Source organism: Rattus norvegicus, chromosome 12 (assembly GCF_036323735.1).
Source record: "Rattus norvegicus strain BN/NHsdMcwi chromosome 12, GRCr8, whole genome shotgun sequence".
NCBI lineage: Eukaryota > Metazoa > Chordata > Mammalia > Rodentia > Muridae > Rattus > Rattus norvegicus.
The window spans coordinates 17689639-17711904 of NC_086030.1; the positions used below are offsets into that span (position 1 = coordinate 17689639).

The window sequence follows — 22266 nt, forward strand, 5'->3', positions numbered from 1 at the left end:
GAGGCGATGGAAGGCAAGACGTGGTAGCAACCCAAGACTGAGTAGGACAAGGAACTACCTCCTAGACACAACACTGAAGATGAGAAACAACAGAATGGCATTCCCATTATTCCGAGTGTGCCCTTGTGACTCTGCACTGTGAGGACGAGTTCAGGTGAGAGAGGTCATGGATGGGTTGGTGAGGTAGGTGTGTGTGTGTATGTGTGTGTGTGTGTGTGAGTGTGTGTGTGTGTGTGTGTGTGTGTGTGTCTGCAGACAACTGTACCACTACTGACTTGAATGATCATGGTTCCTTAGTGGCACAGCCATTGCTAAATTCCCATGCTCTCGTACATTAATAACCCCTTGCCCATGTTCTTACAAGTGACCCTGAATCAACTCAGTGGATCACAAAACAAACAAGTCATAACAGCAGGAGTAGGGGAGATGATATTGGGAAGTCATTGTCTGGATGGAGCGGGAGAAGGTTAAGAGAGGAGAATATGAGCAAAACATGAGCCTGTCAAAGGACATGTTATAGGAAATGAGTGAAGTGGCATGCTTAAGCTCCCCGTCTCCGCTAGGGATTCTATTGATGCGATCAAAAAAAACAAATGAACAGAAAACCCATGATCATGAGCAGCCCAAGGAGGAAAGGGTTTATTCATATCACAGGCCGTCAACAAGACAGTCAGGGCAGGGACTTAAGGAGGGCAGGACCTGGAGTTGGGAACTGAAGGAGAGGCCACGGAGGAGTGCTGCTTGCTGGATTGCTCCTCCTGGCTTGTTAGGTTTGTTTGCTTAAGTACCTCAGCCCTCAGGGGTGGCGCCACTGACCATGGGTTGGCCCCTCATACACCAATCATCAGTCAAGAAAATGCCTTGTCTGCAGACTTGTCGACAGGCCAACTCTATAGCAGTGCTTTCTTGATTAAGATTCCTTTATCCCAGATGACCCTACCTTGTGTCGGACTGACACACATCCTCCGTACTATTCTCAGTGTGACCCACTCTCCACGCCAGCCTTGGGCTAAGCTGCACCTCTGCTTATTGATGCATCTGGTGTCAGGTTAACGCCTCAAGTTTTCTGCAACATTGTCCAGTGCATCTCCTGGTCACACAGGGAGAAGCCAGCAGACAGACAGACAGTCTCTGCCCTGCAGGGACATTCCTAACTAAGCATGAGAAAGGCTGTAAGGTCTGGCTCCTGTGTGGGCTGGAGTCTATGAGCAGGGCACTAGGGACCTTTGCTTTGGGAAGGCAGGAGGCAGAGTGTGCACACTCTTGGTACCCATTTCTCTTCTAGTTCCCTTTCTGCTGCTGTGATGACACACACCAAGCAAGAGCGTCTAAGATGGAGAAAGGGATCATTTCATCTTCTATTTTCAGGCCTCACAGTCGATCAGGGAACTCAGTACAGGAACTCAAGGTAGGAATTTGAAGCAGAGAACATGGAGGAATAGTGCTTACCAGCTACCATACAGGCTTATGCGCAGCGGCTTCATTATAAATTCTTATGTGTCTGAGCGAGTGCCTATCTGCATGTTTACTTACTACATAGGCGCATCACCCCCAGAGCCCAACAGAGGGCGCTAGATCTACTAGGAATGAAACTGCAGATGGCTGTGGGTATGGGAATTGAACCTGGACCCTCTTGAGGAATATTCAGTGCCCTTAAGCACTGAGCCATCTCTCCAAGCCCCAGCTACCTTTCTTACACTACCCAGATCCACCTAGCGGAGGATGGTGCTCCCCACAGTGGGGTATGTCCTCCCGCATCGATCATCAGCGAATACTAATCTCTCATAGACATGACCACACGTCGATCTGATCCAAGAAATCTTCAACCGAGGTTCCCTCTTCCTACGTGGCCATAAGTTTGCATCAAATTGACAATAAAACCTTATTGGAAGATTCAACCCCTGTCAGCTTGATACATAAATATGTTCACTGCTAAACTACAATCTTTTCCCTTCTTGCTTGTTCCCAGGATCTCACATTAATATTGCAGTATAAAATGGAATTTTTAAAAGTCCCGGTCTCTAAAAATTCAAATGCCTTAAAAGCTCAGGGTTTCTCTAAAAATACAAGATCTCTTAACTTTGGGCGTGTTGAAAATTAAACACAAATCACATTTCACGGCAGCGCTCAGAGACAGGGAGAGGAGTCAGGTCGGAAGGCAAGCATGAAGTTAAACATGGAGGCTGTCTTGGCACAGTACGCAACAGTGTAACATAACCAGCAGCGTCTGGTCCTTATCAATCATTCCTTTATACTCTCCTTGTTTCTGTGTCAGCTGCGGCACTTGGATTTGAAGAGAGAGATACAAAGGAGACACCTCAGACACAGTCCTTTACAGAGTTCCTAGGCTGGAAGGGAACAGCTATAAATCCGAAAGCAAAGCGAAAGCCACGGTGACTTAGGTCAGTTCGCCATCCCTGTGGGCCGCCTACTGGCATCTGAAGGACGAGCTGAAGAGTAGCTACTCTCCTACAAGGTCAGCGGCAGCATACAGATGCCGAAACTCACACCCACACACACCCACTCCGTACACTCACACCCATGTTTGGGTAGGCATATTCACAACCCAAGCCCTGATGATTCCTAAGTCCAGTGGGAGCATTTTCTGGAAGGGGTGTCAGTCAAATCAGATGGACATCAACACTCCTGAAATTCACCATTGACATAAGTGGGCCAGGAAATCGATAAAATGGCCTTGTGTGTGTGTGTGTGTGTGTGTGTGTGTGTGTGTGTGTGTGTGTGCAAAATAGATTTCTCATTGTGCACTGCAATAAAAAACTTCCAGTGGCCACTGCACAGCCACCTGTCATGTGAGTGTAAGAGAGATGACATCTGTTTTCTTTTTATTTCCTATATAAGATACAGAGAAAACCTGACAGCTGCTTCCACCAGGCCTGGTCTATGCAGAATGTGAAAAAGAGCTGCCAAGTCTGGCAGTGGCAGAGCATTACAGTGAGGTCCCCATCTGGAGGGGGTTGAGCTGAGTGGTTTTTACATTCCAGTCTATTCCAGCATTTTCTAGCTACATGATCCAGAGGAAAGACAGCCATCTCTCCAAGCTTCCATTTATTTTCCTCTGTAAAATGAGAGGCACATGCTCTCTGTGTCTATTAATAGATGGTAAATGAAATCAGGTAATGAGTGGAAAAGCAGAGGCAGGATAAGGGATGCTGGTCCAGAGTCAGGGTAAGGATGCTGGTCCAGAGTCAGGGTAAGGATGCTGGTCCAGAGTCAGGGTAAGGATGCTGGTCCAGAGGCAGGGTAAGGATGCTGGTCCAGAGGCAGGGTAAGGATGCTGGTCCAGAGTCAGGGTAAGGATGCTGGTCCAGAGTCAGGGTAAGGATGCTGGTCCAGACTCAGGGTAAGGATGCTGGTCCAGAGTCAGGGTAAGGATGCTGGTCCAGAGGCAGGGTAAGGATGCTGGTCCAGAGGCAGGGTAAGGATGCTAGTCCAGAGTCAGGGTAAGGATGCTGGTCCAGAGTCAGGGTAAGGATGCTGGTCCAGAGTCAGGGTAAGGATGCTGGTCCAGAGTCAGGGTAAGGATGCTGGTCCAGAGTTAGGGTAAGGATGCTGGTACAGAGGGAGGGTATGAATGCTGGTACAGAGGGAGGGTATGAATGCTGGTACAGAGGGAGGGTATGGATGCTGGTCCAGAGTCAGGGTAAGGATGCTGGTCCAGACTCAGGGTATGGATGCTGGTCCAGAGTCAGGGTAAGGATGCTGGTACAGAGTCAGGGTAAGGATGCTGGTAGAGAGGGAGGGTATGGATGCTGGTACAGAGGGAGGGTATGGATGCTGGTACAGAGGGAGGGTATGGATGCTGGTCCAGAGTCAGGGTAAGGATGCTGGTACAGAAGCAGGGTAAGGAGGCTGGTACAGAAGCAGGGTAAGGAGGCTGGTACAGTGTCCTCCCACTAAGTGAGCCTCTCTATTCCCACATACTCCAGGAGACCACATTAAGCCCCTACCCAATGGATTAAACTGTATCTACTTTGCTTGGTTTTTAGTATTTTGGGTAATGCCGGAAGAATCTGGAACATCATACTGTTTAGAAGGAGAGCCTGAGGTTACAGCATCTCTGGGGTTGGGGAAACAAATCTTTTGTGCAGCGTCATCTAATGCCACTGTGAGAATTTCCCAAGAGGGGATCAGAACAGAGCTGTGCAAACGGGTGTTCATTTATAATCCTCACTTTAGAAAACCTTTCAAAGCCCAAGCGAGCACTTAGGGGCTTTGCTAATGTTCTCGAAATGTGGATAACCAAATGTTTTTTTCTCTCCATTTCTTTTAAAATATAAAATATTTCTCCTTCATTACAAGGTAATGTTCTGAGACTGGAATGAATCATGATAGCACAAGCGTACCTGTTACGAAAAGAAATATGATAAAGGAAGTAGACGCAGGGGGAGGGGAAACATCGGTACACTCCATCGGTGATTTATCGTACAATTCATCTCTGGACCCCTGATAGAAAAATCAACATCTGCGTCTTAATGAATGTGTTTTTCAAAATGGATAGAAAGAGTCTGCTAATCTACATGGGTTTGCTTGGGAACGAAACTGTTATCAATTACATGTGTATGGATACACACATATATATATATATAATATTGTATAGAAATATATAGTATATATTAAGTGTATGTGCATGTATGAGTGTGAGTGTGTGGGGTTCTGGGAGGTGTGTAGCGTGGCACATGGGTGGAAGTAAGAAAACCACATGGGTGGCAGTCATTGCCCACCACTGTCTTTTCTGAAACAGGATCTGTTTCATCATTGCTGCTTGATCGCCACTGGCTGATTCTTCAGCCTCTGCCTCTCATCTCCGGGTCCAAGGGTATTGAGATTAGAGATGCTCGGCTGCTGAGTCTGGCTTTGCTGTGGGTCTGAGGGCTTAGAACTCGGGACGGCAGGCTTAGGCAGCGAGCGCTTTACCTTCTTCCTCGTTCTCTACTCCCTCACTTCGTTTTTTGAGCACGGTCTCTCACTAAACCTGGACCTCATTGATTTGGCTGCCCTGGCTGGCCCCAGCAAGCACCTGGGATCTTCCTCTCTCTACTTCTCTAGTGCTGGGGTTTCAGGTGTGTGCCATCATGCCCGGCTTCTGGAGATCCAGGCTCAGGTTCTCACTTGACCCACTGAACTATATCTTCCTAGCCCATGGGTTATATTTATATTCCAAGTCTGTCTGTCTGTCTGTCTGTCTGTCTGTCTGTCTCTCTCTCTCTCTCTCTCTCTCTCTCTCTCTCTCTCTCTCTCACACACACACACACACACACACACACACACACACACACACACACACACTGAAAACCTCATAGCTACATGTCACTTCTTCCCCAGTCTTTCATGGCTTTTGAGTCATTTCGAGCAATGCCAACAGCAAGAGCCAAACACCTACTCAGCATCACTCACACAGGACCTCCACTGGCTTTTGATGACTCCGTTCTTTCCCTCTCTGTCTACGCGATTAGAAAGTTGCTGAAGTGGGCAGCAGCAGAAGAGATATGCTTCTAATTACACCAAGCATTTCGACTACAGAAGCTACACACCGTGGTTCTTTCCCCCCTCTGGAAACCAAAAGTGTTATTGATTTCCGGGAGCGCTATGAAGTGCGAGTTACTTTCCATTGCCGTCTGGGTCATCGCGATGGAAATCTGACAGGCAGCTCCCCGGGTGCTGGGTATCCCGGCCCTACACTTCTACAGAGCAACCAACCTTTCTTCTGACCCCTTGGAAAGTTCACTTGGCTCAAACCATATTAGAGTAGCGGTGCTCAATTTGTAAGTTAATATGTTCTGTTTAAAATGCTCCCAGCAGAAAAGGTCAGGGAGGCACTGCTGTGAAATCTATTAGATGATATTGATGGAGAAGCTACAGGGGTGGCGGACAGAAGCAAGACAGGGGTCCGTGTCGAGACCCCTGCTGAGGAGGGAGTATGGAGACAGCTCAGTGAACAAAGTATTTCTCCTGCAAGTGTGAGGACCAGACTTTGGATCCTCAGAACCCACCAAAAATCCAGGCAGGCATGGTAGTCTCCTCTAAACCCAGCATCCTGGAGGCCAAGACCTTAGGACAAACTGCCTAGCTAGACTAGCCAGATTTGGTGACCTGCAGATTCAGCCAGGGACCCTGATTAAGTAAGGGAGAGAACAACTGGAGAAGACACTGAAAGTCAGATTCCACTTACAAATACAACATGTTGAACACCCCATCCCCATCATCATGGACTCACACATATCACACACACACACACACACACACACACACACACACACACACACACACATATGCACAAAGGGAGGAAAAATCCTGCCATGAACTGGGCAAGCACTGCACACTGTGCACCATGAGGCCCAGTACAAGTCAGTACCAGAAGAGCCTAGGGTGTGTGGCAGGTGAGTGGTGGATTCAATTACTTCAGGACTCCGCACCATACTGGGCTCTACCCAGGGTGGGAATAACTTGCTTGCCTTCCTGAAGGGGCTTCCTGGAAGAAAACACATGTTCGAGATAAAAAAATGCATGTGCGGGAAGAAGCTGGGGGAAACAATGTGTTGTTGCATCCGTTGGCTGCTGGTGCCCAGCAGGCAGCTTGTGAGCACCCTCCCCCCCTTTCTCCCTGAGAATTTACCAGAGTCCCATAGCCGGCAAGCAGCCACATAGCTACAAGTACTTCCCCCCCAGTGGGCCCTGTAGAGTGCAGGGTGCTTTCCTGATCCTCTTTGAAAGGAGAAGGAAGCAGGCCTGGATAAACTAAAATTCCTCCCCCAGCTAAGCATCTCCAGCCTCCCTCAGTGTCTCCAGATTGACTGCCAAATTATGTTTCTACACACGCCCATGATTTCCCAAATGAAGCTGACAATTAATTTTATGAGTTATTCTTTTCTCTTTTAATATGCAAGCATTTAAATTTCCCCCCTTTCTGCTTGAAGGACCTACTCCAGGCTTTCTCAGCACACAGCTCCAACAGCTGTAGGACACTCCAGGGACACTAAGTGGCCTCCCAGCAGCAAAGGAAGTGTGGATCAGCTATTGCCCACACAGGCCTCCTGCGTCTAGGATTAAGCTTCGGGGTCTGTGGGGGGGCCAAGCTGAAGTCATGACCAAGAAGAGCTGTGCATTTGAATGCCTGCTCATTCCAGCACAGGCCACTAAGAAGCCACACAGGTGACTAGAAAGCAACCCAGCCCCCCCCCCCCCCACTCACCGACCCCCCCCCCCCCCCACCGCTAGGCTGAGCCTTAGTCCTCTCTGTATGTTCATACCGCAGGAGACAAATAGGAGCCACATTGTTATACATTGTTACTAAGTCTCCATACCTTACAAGAACGTTTCTGTTTCCTAAGCCTACTGTATCCTGCAAAGCATGTTTTCAGCCTATATTGAACTTGTAAGCCCATGATGTAACCCTTCGCCTTGCTAAGCTGCTGACCCCCGTGGTGTTTCCCTTCCACAGCCATATTCTACACTTATCCACCCCACAGGCAGCCTGGAGCTGCAGTTCCTACTCCTGTCCAGGTGCTAATAGCCAATTATCTCATCAGCTGTTTTCTATCAACCCCAACACTTCCCCATAAAGGGGGAAAAGCCAGTGAGGGGCTGCTCACTGAAACCCCAACTTAGGAGGAGGTGGTCAATCCCATTTGCATTTTAATTGCTTTAATTAGACAGTTGTGAGAATAGTCCCCACCACTACCACCGCCACCAAGGTCTAACAATACCTAGAAACCATGTAACTTCCAAGGGTGACCCATCACTAAAAGTCACCTAAAGGGAGCAGCCATCCATCCCCCCTGCCTCTGCAATGGTTACAGAACTGTACCACTACACCAGGGGAAGACCATGCTTCCAGCAGCCTGCACAGAGATGGCTCCTGGCTCCAAACAGGAGACAAAGGAGTTTTTCTTTTTATAGTCTCTGTGTATTTGCGTGGGAAAGACGTATGTGGTATGTGTGGTACATACATGCGTGTTTGTCTGAGAGTGCTGGCATGCATACATATGGAGATCAGGGGGCAACCTTAGGTAGCTGTCCTTGCCTTCGATCTCTGCCTCCCTGGGGCTGAGCTTGCAAGCCCATAACATAGGAACCAAGTGGACAAAACTATCTCAGAAAACATCAGGTGACTGGGACTTCCTGATAAGCTTGAGGCTGGGGAGTTCCACAAGAATTTGCTGAGTAAACAACCTAATCCAGGAAGAGTCCCAACCACAGTAAGGGCAGGACCCTCCACCAACAACCCCCCCTTCTGCATACTAGAGAGGTCTCCCCACCAAGGGCCCCCAGTGAATTCAAAGGACAATAGGTGGCCACCAATGAATTCAAAAGGTAATAAGCCCCACCAATGAGAAATAACCAACTCATGCTGTAACCTAAAGCCTATACCATGAAACAGTATAAAGAGCGTGTGCCTTTGTTCTTTGGGGTTGCCTCTGCCCCGATTTCAGAATGACCCCAGTGCACTGGATTATTAAACCTCTTGCTTTTTGCATCGATCTCCGTCTCTGTGTCTCTATGAGTGGGACATCCTGGACATAGGGCTCAGAGGCTTCTCGAGTCTTACAATGCTACCCTACCTGGCCTGCCTCTCTCTCTCTCTCTCTCTCTCTCTCTCTCTCTCTCTCTCTCTCCATGAGTTCTGGAAACCAATTCAGTCGTTCATCAATTGAACTGCCTCCCCCGCCCACATGTGACCTGATTTGAAGGACACTGTACCACCCAAATGCACAGTCAAGTCCCTTCTCACTACCCCTCTCAGAGCAGGGGGAATCCGGAACTTTCCAGCACGATAGCTGTTCTTTTGACTTCTACGCAGTTAGCCTCTTTTTGGCCCCTCCTCTTGCCTGCATTCCACTGATAGATTTCTCTCCTATGCTGCCTAGTTTTATGTCTACGTGACACACTTTTTGAGAAGAGGGACTCTCAATCGAGGGCATGCCTCCACAAGATTGGCCTGTGGTGCACTTTCTTAATTAGTGATTTATGTGGGTGGGGCCACCCCTGGCCTGGTGGTCCTAGGTTCTTTAAGAAAGCAGGCTAAGCCGGATGTAGATCTCTCCTGAGAGACACAGTCAGAATACAGCAAACACAGAGGCGAATGCCAGCAGCAAACCACTGAACTGAGAATAGGACCCCCGTTGAAGGAATCAGAGAAAGAACTGGAAGAGCTTGAAGGGGCTTGAGACCCCTTATGAACAACAATGCCAAGCAACCAGAGCTTCCAGGGACTAAGCCACTACCTAAAGACTATACATGGACTGACCCTGGACTCTGATCTCATAGGTAGCAATGAATATCCTAGTAAGAGCACCAGTGGAAGGGGAAGCCCTGGGTCCTGCTAAGACTGAACCCCCAGTGAACGTGATTGTTGGGGGGAGGGCGGCAATGGGGGGGGGGATGGGGAGGGAAACACCCATAAAGAAGGGGAGGAGGGATTAGGGGGATGTTTGCCCGGAAACCGGGAAAGGGAATAACATTCGAAATGTAAATAAGAAATACTCAAGTTAATAAAAAAAAAAAAAAAAAAAAAAGCAGGCTAAGCAAGGCATGAGGAGCAAGCCAGTAAGCAACATCCCTCCATGGACTCTACATCAGTTCTTGCCTCCAGGTTCCTAATACAGATTTAGTAAAACTTGACTTCCTTCAGTGATAGAAGTGTAAGCAAAAATAAACCCTTTTTTCCTGGAGTTGCTTTCACTTGTGATTACTTTGATCACAATAGTAGAAACCCTAACTAAGATGTCTTCCAGTTCAGCATTTTCAACTTGCCCCTCCCACTTAAATCTATCTCAGCTCTCAAGTGCCAAGGACATACCAGTCAATGTCTCTAATCTTAAAAGCCTTTTTAATTAGGCCTCAACTTCCCTGGCAGTACACAGAGCTCAGGGGTTCTGGTAATACAATGTGGGAGTCACAGTTAATGATAATAATAGCCATGTTCATAATTTTATAAAGATTTGTTTTATTTTTAATTATATGCATTTGTTTGTGAGTGGATTACTCACTGAGGCCAGAAGAGGGCGCTAGGTCCCCTGGAGCTGGAGTTAGAGACGTTTGAAGTTGTCCAACATGGGTGCTGTAGATAATCCTAACCACTGAGCCATCTCTCAAGCCCCCATGTTAGTCATTTTAAGTGTCTCCAAGTTTACTGTTATTTTATTAAACAGACTCATTAAAGCAAGCATTTGTTGTCCATGCTGTCCACTGTTTGCCTCTTTAAATGGGTGGTCAGGAGTCTCTTGCAGATGGACAAGTCCTGCCCAGCTGTCCAGAGTTTTAATATTTCTGCTACTTGCTGGGCAGGCAGCGCTGACTGTTTTTAATTTATAAAGGAGGATTTATGGACTCTTGGATGACAACCGACAGCCAATCAATAAGGGCTGATAATAACAGCATGTAATATCAAGGAACATTAGGTCTGAGGCAGGATTTGGGGAGAGAAGTGGGCAGTTAGAAACCTTATCATTTGAAAAGAGGTCATGGCCCTGGTAGCAATAAAAATGCCTAAGCAAATAAAACCGCACCTGTGAGCTGAGAACCCCATATATCGCTGCTCGAGAAAGGAAGGCTTTGAGACCGTGAGGGGAGAGAGACTGTGTCCCCCAGCCAGGATTGGGGTGGCTGTAGGACCAATGTGAGCATTAAGAAAGGGCCTATTTATTACTGCTCAGGACAACAATGTCCTGTGCGTGTGAATGTCATCCAGTTGCCCGGGGCTGCAACTGGGGAATCTTCCAGAAAGCAGAGAAGGAGTTATTCTCTCTTGAAAGGCTTAACTCTAAATCTTAGCCTGTGTATGGTGAGGACCTCCTGGCTTTCTGACATTCTTCCTGACTAGTTATTTGAGGGGTGAGGGAGCTTTTACTGATCTTACACTGTTGGCACGTAGACTACGGGAAGAAAAGCACGAAACCTGTGAGCTCTGTTCCCAACAATCATATTGCACAAACGAAAACTGAATTGTGAATTGCTGTTCGCTTCCAAAGGTAACCACAGTGGCAATGGTGAATTGTACTGACCCCTGGACCAAAACCACAACTGCGGTCCACTGAGGAAAGTCTGAATCCCCAGACCTCCCGAGACTCCACGCATAGACTCTTTTGTCCCCAGATCCCAGAGGAACACAAGCTGCAAGGACACCTTGCATCTCCTCAGCAGGGAGGCTGCCGTTTAGGAATTGGTGAGGAGATTCAATCCCATTTACTTCCATACAGGTTAGATTTTTCCCTTAAGGCTCCTGGAAACTGAAACTCCCAGAGAAATCAAACACATGCCCATGATAAACCTTCTACGAGGTTGACTGGCTGATTAGAACGTATGTGAGTTGGGAGAGCTGGGATGTTACAAGTCCAGGGCCAAATCACCTTGGGCTCTCTTTAGCCCTTGGTTTCATCATTCCCGGCCCAGCTCCATGGATGACCTAACATCCTTAAGACTGCTGGGTAAATCCTTTTGCTCTATATGAAAAAGACCTACATCCTCTGCTGACTCAGCTTGGGAATGCCATCGGACAAGCATCCGGGGCCTGTGACAGCGACTGTCCTGCTCTGCTGTGAGCTTCCCGCCATGGCATTTGAGCAGTGTCTTCATTTGCGACCGTCTTTGTTTCTGCCACAGCGGAGCATGTCTTTTGGAGCAACATACATTTGTATTCTTTGTCTATGGCCATTCAGATTTGGCTCCGAAAGAAACGAGCTTTTACCCATTCCGAGGTAAGACCTGTGGTTTTGCAGACACTCCCCTAGAGAGTTGCACGACCCCAATTCCCAGTTTCCCACAGTCCCCCCACCCCTTTGCAGCTCACCTCCTTGTAAGGTATACTCAGTCACTGCCCTGCTGAAGACGCCCAGGCCTGCCCCGTTGTAGGCCGCCACCTGGATCTCGTACTGTGTCCAGATGATGAGGTCGGTGACAAGGCAGTAGTTCACCTCTGGGCTGCTGATGTTCCTCTGCTGGTGTTCTCCAGGCAGGCCAGCCAGGCGGTACCTGCACAGAGAGGACACATGGCTATGAGTCCTGTAGGGACACCGCCCGCAGTAGACTGGGATCACCTTGAGAGGAAGGCAAGAGGAAAGCAGGCTTGAACTGGGCTTCCAGCTCAGCCCTGACCAGAGTTTGCCTTGGTCAATGGCTTCATGCATGCTGTACTCTAATCTCCTAGTGACCGTAAGCTCCAGGTGAAATGGAGTGGCCTTGAACCTCTGAATGGCCGTGGAAAAGTTCTGCTGTTTTTGTTACTGTTGCTTTAAGATAGATTCTTGCCACTGTGTAGCCGTGCTAGCCTCTGATTGGCAGTGATCTTCGTAATCTCAACCCCCAAGTTCTGGGACTACAAGCATGTACTACTACACCCAGCTTGTTTTCCTTTTGAGAAAACGTAATAGAAATGACCCCTCCCCGCCCCCACCCTCACCCCCACCCCCCAAAAATACCCTAGAGACTAGCCAAACTCAGGCTTACAACCTGCACCTTCAGTTAAGGCTTCGACTGTCCCACTGCTGGAAGGAGGATATGGGGAGAGGGGAGGCTGTTGGAACCCAAATGATGTCTTCCTCCCTCCCTCTACCCCCCTCTCCTGCTCTCCTTCCTTCCTTTTGAGTCAGGGTTTTGCTATGCAGCCCTGGCTTGACTTGGATTCATGATTCCCCTGCCTCAGCTTCCTGAACATCCAAATTACACAGATGGGTAGCATTGTGTTCCAAAAAGTTCTGCATTTCAGGTGTAAACTGCCACGTGTGTACCGTGACTATGAGTCAAGATTCCATAGCTGAGCGACATGAGGGGTGGAGAGAAAGGGTGCACTGAGACTGCAATGTGGGGAGGAACCGGGAAGCCAATGGCTTCTGTGCCTTTGTCCAAGTCCTCTGCTCTGTTTCCATTTAAGAATAGTCTAGATTTGTCCAGAGATATTCCAGACCTATAGTAAGTGGCTTTGAAAAGCTGTTAAAACTTCTAAAACACCCAAAGGGCTAAGTATGACGAATTGTTTTTTTTGGGGGGGGGTGGAGGGAGGCTTTGTGAGTTCTTGGGTAACCTGTCCTTCAGTGCCCGGAAGCAGAAATGTAGAGTCCTGTTTATTAACAAGATGCTTACCCAGCCAGCTCTTTAAAAGAAGGCATGAATTCAGGGAACGGCTTTTGTGCTGTGGAAAGGCTTGTTCCTGCATTATTTTGATTAGCAAATGTTTTTCCATGATTCCGTTTATAGAAGTTAATGTACTGAAGTGGCTGAGTTAATTCACAGAGCTTTTCTGGATCAGTTCCCCTGGGTAAAATGAGAGACGTGTACAGTCGTCCTGAAGCTCCTCAAAGTGTCCAATTTATAGCCCAGAACTTGCTCTTGCCTCCTGGAGATGGGGCTTTGTGTGGTACCCAGAGAGAGGACATGATTGGCAAGCATCCTCAGACAGAGAGGCAGCATATCCCTAACTTCTCACAGCATGCCGGAATCACCAGGGTCTGACAGAGCAGAGGGACACACCCAGGACAGGAACTCCCAGACCAACAAGGTCACCAAGGTTGGATAAAACAAACAAGAGCTAGAAATGCAGGTGACTGCGAGGGATATGCAAATGAGGCCATACAAGTTTCTTCTTGCAAGCCAGGACTTTCTGAGGACATTCTTCCTGTCTTAGGAACCGTTTGTGCTTGGGAGGCCCTCTTGGTAGGAATCAGAAATGATGAAGGACAGACAGAGTAAAGGCATGAAGGTCAAAGCTGGCCTTTCTCTGCATCCTCCCAAACAATCCTGAGTGAAAGCTCCCAGGAAGGCCTACACTTTCTATTGAGCCCTGCAAGGCTCATTGACTGACCAACAGAACTTCAATGATTGTTGGAGAGGTTGGACTGTTGCAGGTCCGAAGTCTAATTAAAATTAATCTTGGGCCGTCTTCCCTTGATAGCCATTCCTTGCCTACCTCTATGTCTGACTTAACATCCTTGTGATTAAAAGGATGAAATGAATTAGCTTAGCAGACCGCTAGCTTCCACCAACCAAAAGGCTGTGCGTGCCATTAGCTAGCATCCAAGGGCAGTAGCTCAGACCCCCACCCTAGCCCTGCTTTGCCCATTTACCTGATGTTTCTACCTCTGTCTCTGAAAAGTGCTTTGATTTATGACTTTCTTTGTTCCTTGACTATAAAACTTCCAACTAGCCACAATCACGCTAGAACCTAGAATTTGAGGTGCCCTTAGTCTGTGTTCCTGGACCGTGCTCACTTAGATCTGATTCTAGGCTAAGCTCCTTTAACCCATTTGAGGTGGAGCTCTGTTTTGAGGTAGATAAACTCTTGTGTTTAAATCTTGATTCCTCCCTGGGGGCTCGGAAGGGAGAAGTCTGATCTAACCAGCAGATTTATAACGGACTCAGGAGCTGGCAGGAACCAGCCGGGGCCTGCTGGAGAAGGCAGGTCACTGTGGCTGGACCTTTAAAGTGTATACCTGGTACCTGGCTCTTCCCATAGTCTGTCTGTAGGCCTCTCTGTTCTGTCTGTCTCACCACAAGTCCGGAAACAACAGAGCCAAGCGACTATGGATGGAGCCCTTGGAAATCATAGGCCAAAACGAACTCCTCAGAGGCCGGCTAGAAATGCAGGGGCAATGGGTGGGGGGTGCGGGGGGCTAAGAAGGGAGAGACATCTCTCACCCTGGGATCCAGGTTGTGTTACCTGCTGACTGAGAGTCTAGAGACATCAGTAGATAACATTCAAAGTACCTAGCAATAGATTTCAGACAAGGACGTTACATTAAGTTGAGGGTGCGTGTGGCTCATGACAGAAAGCTTGCTTGCAAGCTGGAGCACTGCTGCTCCAGCACTGGATGAAGTGGTGCCAGTTTGTAGTCCTAGCACTTGGAAGGTGGAGGCAAGAATATCAGAAGATCAAGGTCATCCTTAGCTATGTAATAAGTTTGGGGCTAGCCTGGGCTACATGAGCTTTTGCCTCAAAACCAACCAACCAAGCAAAGCAGGAAAAGACTGCAGTCAAAATGCTTGCAGCCCCAAGTGTCAATGTCTTACTCCTCATCTCCTAGTCTGAGCAGTCCACAAAAGTCTGCCTAGGGTTGCAGTAACAAGAGGAAATGCTTGACCTGAAACCGAGGCCTTGCGTGTCTTTCTGCAAATCTCATTGCAATGCATCCTATAAGACATACAACCTATAGAACCCAGCGGATATGCATCTCTACTGTAAGGACACCTTGCTGCCATTCTCTCAAGAAAATCGCATCTTAGGGATGGTCCACCGTTCTTTCCCTGTAGGACTGTGAAAATGTGCCCCCTTTAAGATAAGGGTGAGGAGACGTTTAGTTATTATTGTTACTATTTGTGTATAATGGCTGTGTGTGTGTGTGTGTGTGTGTGTGTGTGTGTGTGTGTGTGTCTAGATGTGCATGTGGATGCCTGTGTGTGGGTCTCTTACTGAACCCGCAGCTCATCCATGGCTGGGTGGGCTGGTACATGAACTTCAGAGCTCTCCCTTTCTTGCCTCTAGCCCCAGGCCCAGCCCTGGGTGACTGACGTGACACCACACCCAGCTTGTTGTGTGGATGCTAGGGATTCACACTCAGCCCCCTCATGTTTGCAGAGACAACCTTCTCGCCCCCTGAGCCACCTCCCCAGGGTCCAAGTAGATGTTCCTTTATAGCCTTCTAGGAGAAATTGCAAAACAACTCTTGAAAGGGCTGGCTCCAGGGAGCCCTTAGCTGCCCTACACAGTGTCCAAGGAAAAGTTATGAAATCAGTATTGTGGGGCACAAGCTGAGGTCCTTGTTCAGAACACAAAGCCTGTCCTAGCTACACAGTCTCCTTAGCCACTCCGTGAGTGATCTCCAGGATTCATCCTTTGAAAAGAGTACAGGCAAAGAGGTTCACTCTGGCCTGGGCTCTAGGTACCCTGGTGATGTACGCTGGATGTCTGAGGAGGTCAAGGTGAGAGCACCCTCCCTCCTTTCTAGGAGGATCTGTTACCCTGGAGACTGGCTGAGCCAGAACCGATGAGTTTTTATCTAGAAATAAATGGGAGAACATTTTTTTTTTCTTTTTAAGGACATAACCCTGAGCGCCTCTCGGAGAAACACGGTGCCTATTATTATAAATATTTTATCACTGCGAGAGCATCCTAACTACTTCTTTCGGTGTGAGCCACAAGGTGATTTATTTTCCATTTGCTCCCGTGCGTTGTGTGTTGGATCCGACACAGAGCCCGTGCCCTGGAGGGTTCTTGCTCGCAAACACCGATGTGCAAGCTGGAGCCTTGCTCAGAAATGTTTGCAGGCGAATGCATTTTGGTACGGGTCTTTAACTTCCACACACTTTGATATTTAAGGCCTGGGGTGGTGCCCTCATTTTTTTGAGGGCTTTCTTGGATTTAAGCCGTCAACAGCACAGATGCCCTTTTCCCTACTCCACTCCAATAGCACTGTCACCAAGGATCCTTTAAGGACAGTAATCCCGAAAAATAGAGAGATGCGCAGTCTACCGTGAGGCCTCATAACATCAGACGGTTTTATTATTAGGCTCTGTGCCCCAAGCGTGTTCAACGGGACAAACATCACAGTGCCTACTTGACAGGCTCAGCCTGGGGAAACTTCCTTCTGCTGCTGAGAAAGGCGGTGGCTGCGGAGAGGGCAAGCTCATTATTCTCATTAGTTGATGGCTGTGGCCATGAGGGATGTCTGAAGTTGGAGGGAAAGTCCGTCCATGAACCATTAGTGGGAGGCAGCAGGAAGATGGGCAGGAGGGTCAGGACACTGGCAACGGCCACCAGCTGGGACAGAGCCCAGGGACACTGCTGCAGGATAACAGTGCTGTGACTCTCTGACCTTTTGTAAATGGAGGGTGACAGCTGTGGGTAGAGATACGAGGAACTGTGGGCATTGACTTTCTATTGGTCCTTTAAGCCCCGTTAGACAAGGCTGGCGTCTGGATAAGGGAAGATGGTGGGCTGGAGGGAACCTTAGGGACAGCGGGAACTGCTGTGATCCAAAGCTCTGCCCTGCTTGGAGCAAGGGATTTGGGGTAAAGGAGACTTCTCTCCAGCAATCATTTTTATTTCAGGTTCCCCCACAGTACTTAGAAGTCCAGCCTTCCTTCTCACTCCGCGGTTAACTGAACAGTGGGTGACTAAAGTCCTATGTCCTTTACAGACAAAGCAAATGGAGATAAAGGACCAACATTTTCAAGCTGGGTGTGGTGACACACTTCTGTCATTCCAGCCCTTTAGAGGTGGAAGTGAGAGATCAGGAGTAGGTCATCCTTGGCTGTGTTGCTAGTTGGGGGCCAACCTGGGCTACCTGAGATGTTGACACAGAAAAATACATACTATAGGGCCAGAGGGATGTTAGCAGATGAAAGCCCTTGCTGTAAGGCTGACGACCTTTGATCTCTGGGACCTTCACAGCAGAAGACCAGAACTGACTCCCACAAGCTGTCTGATGCACCTCCATACATTAAATATGTGAAAGAAATGTAATAAACCTATAAATAATAAATAAAGGGAAGAAAGAGGGGGACCTAGGTGGGTAACTTTTTTCTAAGAGATATTAGGAAAAGTTCACATCTCCCTCAGAAATATCCATGAAATTAGAGCCATGCTTCTCAACCTTTCCCATGCTGTGGTGACCCCCAACCATTAAGTTATTTTTGTTGCTACTTCCTAACTGTAATTTTGCTGCTGTTATGAATCATAATGTAATATCTGTGTTTTCTGGGGGTCCCAGGTGACTCCTGTTAGGCTCTGTACCCCAAGCGTGTTCAACGGGACAAACATCACAGCGCCTACTTGACAGACTCAGCCTGGGGAAACTCCCTTCTGCTGCTGAGAAAGGCGGTGGCTGCGGAGAGGGCAAGCTCATTATTTTCATTAGTTGAGGACTGTGGCCATGAGGGATGTCTGAAGTTGGAGGGAAAGTCCGTCAACCCTCAAAGGGGCTGTGACCCACGGGCTGATAACCAACCACTGGTTTAGAGGCATTTACTGTGATGGATGCCACCTGTAAGGACAGTGCTTATGACCTGGAGGCAGAAATATAAGGTATTCAAGAGTGCCTTCAGCTACAGTAACGAGTTCTAGGCTAGCCTGGGCTACAGGAGTCTTTTCTCAAACAAAAATGCAGAGACACAAACACGAATGCGCTTATAGCTTGCTTCCTAGGGAGAGTCCACTCATCCGGTTAAGGCCTCTGCTAATCAAACACTCATGAACCCCAGTTCCAGTGTGAGCTAGGGGAGGCATTTGGAGAGGGGGATAATGGACTCATCCCTGCCTCAGTGAAGCGGATAAAATTAACAAACAGCAGTACACACTCTGAGAGGAGAAGTAATGATTATCCTTGAATTCGAATCCATCTTTTTTATTTTAATTTGTCCCAATGAAAGCTCTGGAGTGATGACACTGGTAACAGTCAGGCAAAGGAGGCTCTTCTCTCTCAGACTTGCTCTCAATACTCAGATCCCAAAGTCCCTGATACGGCTGGGCCAGCAACCTGCCCTCCACTGGCGACGTCTGCCTGGCACACGTCCACTCATCATGCCCTATATTTCAAAAATACATTGCTTTCCTTCCCAACACGTAAACATTGCCAAGTTGTGAGCATGTATATGTAAACTCACCTATATGCAATGTGTATATACATTTTGTTGGGGGTACGGAAAGATGGCTCCATGGTTACAGCTCTTGCCGTGGACCTGAGTTTAGTTAGTTCCCAGCTCACAACTGCCTGCAACTCAAGTTCTAGGGCAGCAACCTCTTTGTAACTTTTGCAGAATCAGAGTCAGGAAGTAGCAACAAAAATAAATTTACAGTGGGGGGGGTCACTATAACATGAGGAACTGTATTGAGGGGTTGCAGCATTAAGAAGGTTGAGAGCCACTGGGCTAGTGCATTGGGCACCCTCTTCTGGCCTCCTTGGATATTGCACTTAGATACACATACCCACACCCTTAGACACACAGTCAATTTTTTTTTCTTTGATATGCCAGAAGGTCTGGCAAAATGGAGTAACAAGCTAGCATAGTGACTGATGGTTAATAACTACATCAAATCAATTAGTATTCTTTAAGCGATGGTGCTTATGAATATACACATCCTCTGAGGAAGGCTTCATCAGAAAAAGCACATCTGTTATCTTTCCCATAATGCCCCCCTTCATTCTTCAGTTCAGTGCAACCTCTGATGCTAGTCTGTGCTGCCTCTGAAGGTGACCATACCCACAGAGGCTCCACAAAGACAGCCGTTAGTTTTTAACTCTGCTTTGCTGCAGTCTGCATCCATCCCTAGAGTCTATCCTTTGACCTGAGCCCCCAAAGTACTGACCGACTTCTAACAGTTAATGGGACAGCCTGGAGGCTTGTCCTAGATACTTGCCTGAGGATGTAGCCCCGAAGCACCCCATTGTGCTCTGTTTCGGGTGGTGGCTGCCACTGTACCATGATGGACTGGTTGGTTCTCCCACTGGCCACAATGTTTTTGGGGGGAGCACTTGGTGGTTCTTCAGGTAACATCAACCTAAAGATGAAAATATATCAGAGAGAGAAGGAAGGGCCAGCAACAAGGTGCCCCAGCCCAGAGACTCTCTGAGGAGAAAACCAGCACAAAGCATGCAGCTAACCCCATTGAGGCTGTATGTGCATGAGATATGGCAGTCAACATGCCAGCAACTCAGCCAGGAGGCAATGGCAGATATATGGCTTTTGTCACTCATCTACCATTCTGATTAGTTCTGTCAACTTGGCCAAACCTAGAACCATCTGGCAAGGCAGTCTCAATGGGGAATTACCTACGTTAGGTTGGTCTGTAGATATGTCTGTGGGGGATTGTCTTAATTAAGTTGATTGACAGGGGAGGATCGAGCCCACTGTGGGCGGTATCATTCCCTAGGAAAGAGATCCTGACCTGGGGAAAACTAAATGAGCACAAGCAAGCAAGCATGTATGTGTCAGCTTCCCTCTGCGCTTGACCATGGGTATGATATGACCAGCTGCTTGAGTTCTTGTCCTGACCACTCTGCCTTGATTGACAGGAACCTGTAACTGTAAGCAGGAATAAGCCCTTCCTCCCCTACATTACTCTTATCAGGGCATTTTACCACAGCAACAGAAATGTCACTAGGACGGACATGAAGCCCTGGGTCCCCCCCCCCCAGCACTATATAATTTGGGTGTGATGCTCACATCTATAATCTCAGTGCTCTGTTTTGGTAGAGAGAGGAGGATCATCCTCGGCTCCACAGCGAATTCTAGGCTAGCCTGGACTATATGAGACCCTGCTTCCCCACTCCTTCCCTAAAGAAGGCTGTGCCGTCAGGAGTGACCTGTGATGGCACAGAGCGCCATGGGAGGGATCTATGACAGCTACCTCCAAGCAGGTAAAAGGGAAGTACAGTCAGCTTAATACATGCCAAGGTTTACCCTGCTCGGGTTTCTGCCAGAACCCCTAGGGCTGGCCGTTCATCTCAATGTCTACTGTCGGAATCCACACCACCCTCACTCTAGGTGGAGGTCAGGCTCACTCACCTGCTGGTCTCTGTGCTGTACTGACCCTTGCCCACTTGATTCACAGCACACACCCTGAACTGATAGGTCCGGGCTGGGGTCAAGCCACTCACAGTGACACCTGCCATCTCTGGGCCAACGTTTGACAGATGCACTTTCCAGGGAGAGTCTACAAGAATGCAGAGAGTAAGTCAGACACACAAGAGCATGCAGCTCTACAGTGGGTGAACAAGAACGATTCTGTCTGTTTTCCCAGATAGATCGAGGAGAGGCAGCAGCTAGTCCACCTCATGAATGTGCAAACCAAGGTTCTCTGCTGTGTGGCTAGCAATATGGGTGCTGGCAGGAAGTTCAGGAGTCTCACCCCAAACCTGGGGCAGAACCTCCTGTTATTCCTTTGGCCATCCCAGGACAAGTGGGCAGAAAGACACATGTACGCATGCACACACTCGCGTGCGTACACACACACACACACACACACACACACACACACGTTGGTCCTGAGTAAGAAAGTGTGTGTGCAAGCATGCCTCCCTCCTTCCCTCCCCCCTTTTCCTTCCTTTCTTGCCTTCTCTGTATATGTGTTTCTGTGCATACAGAGGATGCTGTCTACGTATGTCTACAGTTATGCATGTGGAGGGCAGGGATCAACCGTGGGGGTCATTCTGCATTTGAGATGGGAGCCCTCACTAGTGTGGAACTCATTCACTCAGCTAGGTGGGCTGACCAACAAGCTCCAGGGATCCTGTGGTCTCTGGCTCTGCAGCACAGGGTTAAAGTCTGTACCATCACACCACACAGCTTTAGATAGATTCCGGGGGATCGAGTCTGGGTCCCCAACACTTTACTGAGTCATCTCCTCAGCCAAAATGAACTTTTCCTCTTCTTCTTCTTCTTCAGCCTGCGTATGGCACTTCAAGAGAAGGAAGGAAAAAAAAAGTTAATTCCTGGGTTCGGTATAAAGTGGGAAAAGTTGTCTCTTGGTTCACCATCAGGCAGGTCGAACATTTGTCTCCAGGAAATGGATGCTCCACACATCAGGGAGTGATAAATACGCACTATATTCATTAACGTTTTAATAAGGAAATTACTATGATAAATACACATGGGCTAGGCATTTTGCAACCCATCTGCACTGTGGCAGCCTGTTTCTGCCACGCCCCTGAGCTGAGCTGGCTGGGAGAAGGCAGGATTCACAGCAAGGACTGTGCATCTTTTGGAAGCGGCTTTCCTGCAGGTGTGAAAGGGTGCCTTCATCAGCAGAACGGGCTCTTGCCTGCAAGGAAGGCTTAGGAATGTTCTGGCAGGACCGCTGCCATTGTACAGCTTTCCGTGGAGTTTAAATGTGCCTCTCAGCCCAGCCAAGGGTAACCTGGCTGTGTCTTTGAGCATCTGCTGTGGATTCCTACTCTGAACACATAAGTGCCTGGCAGGCTCTCCCCGGAACCAAACCATTGTTCTTGTCCCTCTGAGACAATGTTACTAGCAACCAACCCCTTTTGCCCACACTAAAAATGGTCAGAGAGAGAGAGAGAGAGAGAGAGAGAGAGAGAGAGAGAGAGAGAGAGAGAGAGAATGAATGGTTCCCAATGAGCTGGGTTCTGCTCCGTCTGTGGGCAACAAACATCAACTACACGTGAACAGCGCTCATAAAAAGTCACAGCTGCTTCTGCAGAATGCTGATGGCCGGCTTGGAGGTCATGGCACACGTCACAGGTTCATGGGAAATGTACCTAAACACTCCAGCTCCTTCCAGGTCACTGCGAAATGGCCTTA

General features: G+C 48.4%; 1 protein-coding gene across 4 annotated transcripts in view; it reads right to left on the reverse strand.

Moving 5' to 3' along the window:
• Positions 1–22266, reverse strand: part of Sdk1 (sidekick cell adhesion molecule 1) — a 986485-nt gene that overhangs the window by 198209 nt on the left and 766010 nt on the right. For all 4 annotated transcript variants that reach the window (XM_063271861.1, XM_039089863.2, XM_039089864.2 and 1 more), the window contains 3 exons: positions 20512–20659; positions 19364–19504; positions 11807–11988 (listed from right to left, as the gene is read on the reverse strand). In XM_063271861.1, the coding sequence (XP_063127931.1) occupies positions 11807–11988; positions 19364–19504; positions 20512–20659 (471 nt within the window). The remainder of the gene's footprint in view (positions 1–11806; positions 11989–19363; positions 19505–20511; positions 20660–22266) is intronic.